Source organism: Oryzias melastigma, linkage group LG17 (assembly GCF_002922805.2).
Source record: "Oryzias melastigma strain HK-1 linkage group LG17, ASM292280v2, whole genome shotgun sequence".
Lineage (NCBI taxonomy): Eukaryota > Metazoa > Chordata > Actinopteri > Beloniformes > Adrianichthyidae > Oryzias > Oryzias melastigma.
The window spans coordinates 11,596,761-11,600,883 of record NC_050528.1 but is presented as its reverse complement, the minus strand read 5'-3'; the positions used below and the strand labels follow the sequence as shown (position 1 = coordinate 11,600,883).

The following is a 4,123-nucleotide window of genomic DNA, read 5'->3' as shown; positions in this document are numbered from 1 at the left end:
TAATATTATCATTTGGCTAATTTAGGCTTTTTTTCAGTTTTTTTAGGCTATTCTGAAGTTTAGCTAATATTTCACCTACATGCTAGCTGTTTTGGCTAATTTAGCCTTTTTTCTTTTAGTTTTTAGGCTGTGTTGGAGTTTAGCTAATATTAACATTTGGCTAATTTAGGCTTTTTACATTCTGTTAGCTTTTTGGACTATTTTGGCATTTACTAAGATTTTTTAGGCTATTTTGGAGTTAAGCTAATATTTCCCCTTCATGCTAGCTGTTTTGGCTAATTTAGGCTTTTTTAAAAAATTTTTAGGCTGTGTTGGAGTTTAGCTAATATTCACACTTGGCTAATTTAGGCTTTTTTCAGTTTTTTTAGGCTATTTTGAAGTTTAGCTAATTTTCCAGCTACATGCTAGCTGTTTTGGCTAATTTAGGCTTTTTTAGTTTTAAGGCTGTGTTGGAGTTTAGCTAATATTAACATTTGGCTAATTTAGGCTTTTTTCAGTTTTTTTAGGCTATTTTGAAGTTTAGCTAATTTTCCAGGTACATGCTATAGCTGTTTTGGCTAACCTAAGTTTTTCATTTTTTTTTAGACTAATTTGGCATTTAGCTAATATTTTTTAGCTGGCTATCAGTTTCAGTGTTTTTAGCTATCAATTTCAGCATCTTTAGCTATTAGCACTAGCATCTTCAGTGGCCAAATTCAACTTACAACATTCACACTAGCATTATTGTGGGTAATGATATATATGTAGTTCATAATTATGTTAAAAAGTTAAGTTTTGAAAGTTTTAATATTCAGTTTTAGAGTGTTCCATAAATGTTTGTCTTGTATGGTGTGTTTTGGATTATGCCCCCCTGAGTGATTGAGTTTGACACCCCTGATCTATGAGTTGTTTACCTTTGGGTGAGAAATGATCCGGTTCACTTTGAGAACCTGCTCGTCAGGATCCGTCTTGGTGATGTCAAATTCACCCACCACAGCTGTCCAGGAGCTCTCACTGCGGCTGCTGCACATCTCAGATTGGAAAGAAAAGAGCTAAATTAATGGATGAAAAGATGAATGCTTTATCTTAAAAGATAAGTTAAATATCTGTGGTCAAACATTTACCCGGCAAAACAATGTGCAGCTGTGACCACCCAGGAGCTGTCCACTAGAACCCCTCCACACATCAGAGCACCGTCCAGCTGCAGATTGACCAACCAGGGCCAACTGCCTGGAGGAGCCGGAGAACCGCCTACTATCCTGGAACGAGGCTGTGTGACGTTCTGCACAGAAGACAGCTTTCGACCACACACGGCTAGAAGGGAAGACACGGCAAAAATCAGGTACAGCATCCCAAAAAGAACGTCAGTCCTCATGCATGTGTCCTCTCACCCTGAGCCTGCGTCTGCATTGCAGGTTCCAGGTTCTGCATTGTGCTGAGCAGGCTGCACTGGAGTACGCGAGCACTGCAACTCTCCCCCATGATCCTGATGCAGCTCTCAGTGTTCACTTCGGTGGGCGGGCAGCGGTGCTGATAGTACGCACAGACCTGACTCAGAGCCCAACTCCGCTCCTCCTCGCCTTGGAGCTTCTGGGCTTTACCGATCACATCACAGCTGGGCTCTGAGGAGGCACTGGATGGTGACACTGGTGCACAGGAAAAGGGTGTGAATGTTCATGACAAAATAAAGGCAAAGACGGTCAAGATCTGAGGTCTGCAATCTGGAGCCTTTATCCTTGTTTTCTTTAGCTTTACAGAAAAGTTCTAATAAATTACTGTAAATCAATAACGAGTTCATCAGTTTAGGTAATTATTTTCAGTCAATCAAGTGTAATTAATCAGGGTCTAAGGACAGGGATGACCGTTCTTTATAGTCTGTTTAGTTTTTACCTATTGTGCATATTTTATGACTCCATCTGTGCATCTGTAAAAACTATAGGCATGAAGCCCAATGAGGCAAATTGAATTTGTGATATTGGGCTATATAAATAAAATTGAATTGAATTGAATTTAATTATTATTTTTTCCTTTTTAATATGTCGTATAATTGAGCAAAATGATGGTAAAAGCTTTAATCTATAGTTATTAGAATAGCTCATTTTGTTATCTTCTGCTCCCAAACAGTCTCAATGCTGTTCAGAGAAAAGTTCTTCTACTATAGAATTGCATTAATATCTATAGATTTCTTAAAATAAATGTAATCCACTCAATTCAAATGCCATTGTCAAGCACAAAAAGAAAACTGCCAACCAAACTTGCATCCAAATACAACTAGAATTTTACAAAGCTCAAGTAAATCAAAAGAAAACCAACAAAATAATGATCCCGGACAAGCCCCCAAAATGTGTTATTTTAAACATATGTCATTGTTGCTATTATTATTGCTTTCACTATACACTTTATGTGCATGTACTTTACTATTAACATGTTTGAAACAAATTATGCTCTTGTGACCTGGACTCTTGAACGAGTCTTTAACGTACTCTAACTTTGCAACCATTAGCACGTGTGAGCCGCTTTTTGTCCTCCAGAATCTACTGGAATTACATTGATCATGTTAATGGTTGAAAAATTACAGTAAATCAAAGAACATGAACAGTGTTAAAGGGTTAAGTGGGATTTTGTGGCTCTTGATGGGTTTTGTGCTCTAAAAAACTATATGGCTCTTTCAGCGCTAAAGATTGCAGACCTGTAGATGATTGTACATAAGATTCTTACAACAGGATCCAGACAGTTGTCCACAGTTCTGAAACAGACAGGGGACACAACCCCGGCAGCCGGCCTCGGCCCGACTTCTCTCAGATGATGCTCGCTCCAGAGTGGACAGGGCGCTGGCCATGGCTGCTTCCAGAACCACTGTGCCGCGATCAGACAAAGCTGCAAGAAAAGACAAAATAATGAATAATAATATTAGAAAATATCTCTTCTTAAGAATCAAAAACACAACAGAGATGAATAGAACCAGTAAATTCTTAACTATTAATACGTTCAGTATCTTAACATGTTTTTTAAAGCAAGTTTGTGTGCTGTCAGATTGAATGGACGGCACTGGAGCCATATGCCTTTTTTTTTAATGTGTCACAACTGAGTAAAATTATGGTAAAAGCTTTATTATTATGCTATTAGAATAACTTTATAGCCTAAATTGTTATCTTCTGCTCCCAAACAGTAACTAGTTGCTGTTCAGAGGCGACGTTCTTCAATTAAAGGACTACATCTATATGTATAGATGTTCTTAAATTAAAGTGAATCCACTTAATTGAAAAATAAAAGAAAACTACCAACCATACTTGCATCCAAGTACAACCAGAATTTTACAACGCTCAAGTATATCAAAAGAAATACCAACAAAATAATCAATTTGTTGCATCCAAGATTGAATGTGGGATAAATTGCATTGTTTCTTATATTTTTGTTTGTTTTCTTTATCCTCTTTTTTCTTAGTTTTTTGTTGTTGTTCTTGTTTGAAAATAAAATTATATTAAAAAAATGAGATCCCGGACGAGCCCCCAAATTGTGTAATTTCAAACATGTGTTTGTATTATTTATGTTTGTCTTTTACTGTTTTTTTTCTTTGTTTTGTTGTTGTTCTTGTTTGAAAATAAAATTATAAAAAAAAAGAAAAATGAGATCCCGGACGAGCCCCCAAATTATGTTATTTCAAACAAGTGTGTGTATTATTTATGTTTGTCTTTTACTGTTTTTTTTGTCTTTGTTTTGTTGTTGTTCTTGTTTGAAAATAAAATTATAAAAAAAAAAAGAAAAATTAGGTCCCGGACAAGCCCCCAAATTCTGCTATTTCAAACAAGTGTTTGTATTATTTATGTTTTTCTTGCAATTATTATTTTTTCTACTGTCCACTGTAACGGCCCTATTACGTATACTTTACTATTGACATGTTTGAAACAAAGTATAATAAATTACAAATACTTTTAGTACCGGTAATATATATTTATATTTTAAAGCATCTTTGGGGCAATAATAGAGCACGAATGCTGCCAGGTTGAATGGGAGGACTTTGGCTGTAAGATCAAAGAAAGAACATCCCGTTCATCGCATAGAAGACTGTGGTTTTCTGTGGGAACACTACGTTTGGGAGCATCACAATGAATGAGTGCAGCTATTAGTTACGTGTGTGCAGACC

At 36.3% G+C, this 4,123-nt stretch overlaps 1 protein-coding gene across 1 annotated transcript in view; it reads right to left on the bottom strand.

The window, feature by feature from the left end:
* The window catches only part of prss56 (serine protease 56), a 10,585-nt gene that overhangs the window by 5,313 nt on the left and 1,149 nt on the right, over nt 1-4,123 (bottom strand). The window contains exons 2-5 of the mRNA XM_024274446.2: nt 2,698-2,856; nt 1,371-1,625; nt 1,104-1,293; nt 894-1,002 (exon numbers count right to left, since the gene is read on the bottom strand). Of these exons, the coding sequence (XP_024130214.1) occupies nt 894-1,002; nt 1,104-1,293; nt 1,371-1,625; nt 2,698-2,856 (713 nt within the window). The remainder of the gene's footprint in view (nt 1-893; nt 1,003-1,103; nt 1,294-1,370; nt 1,626-2,697; nt 2,857-4,123) is intronic.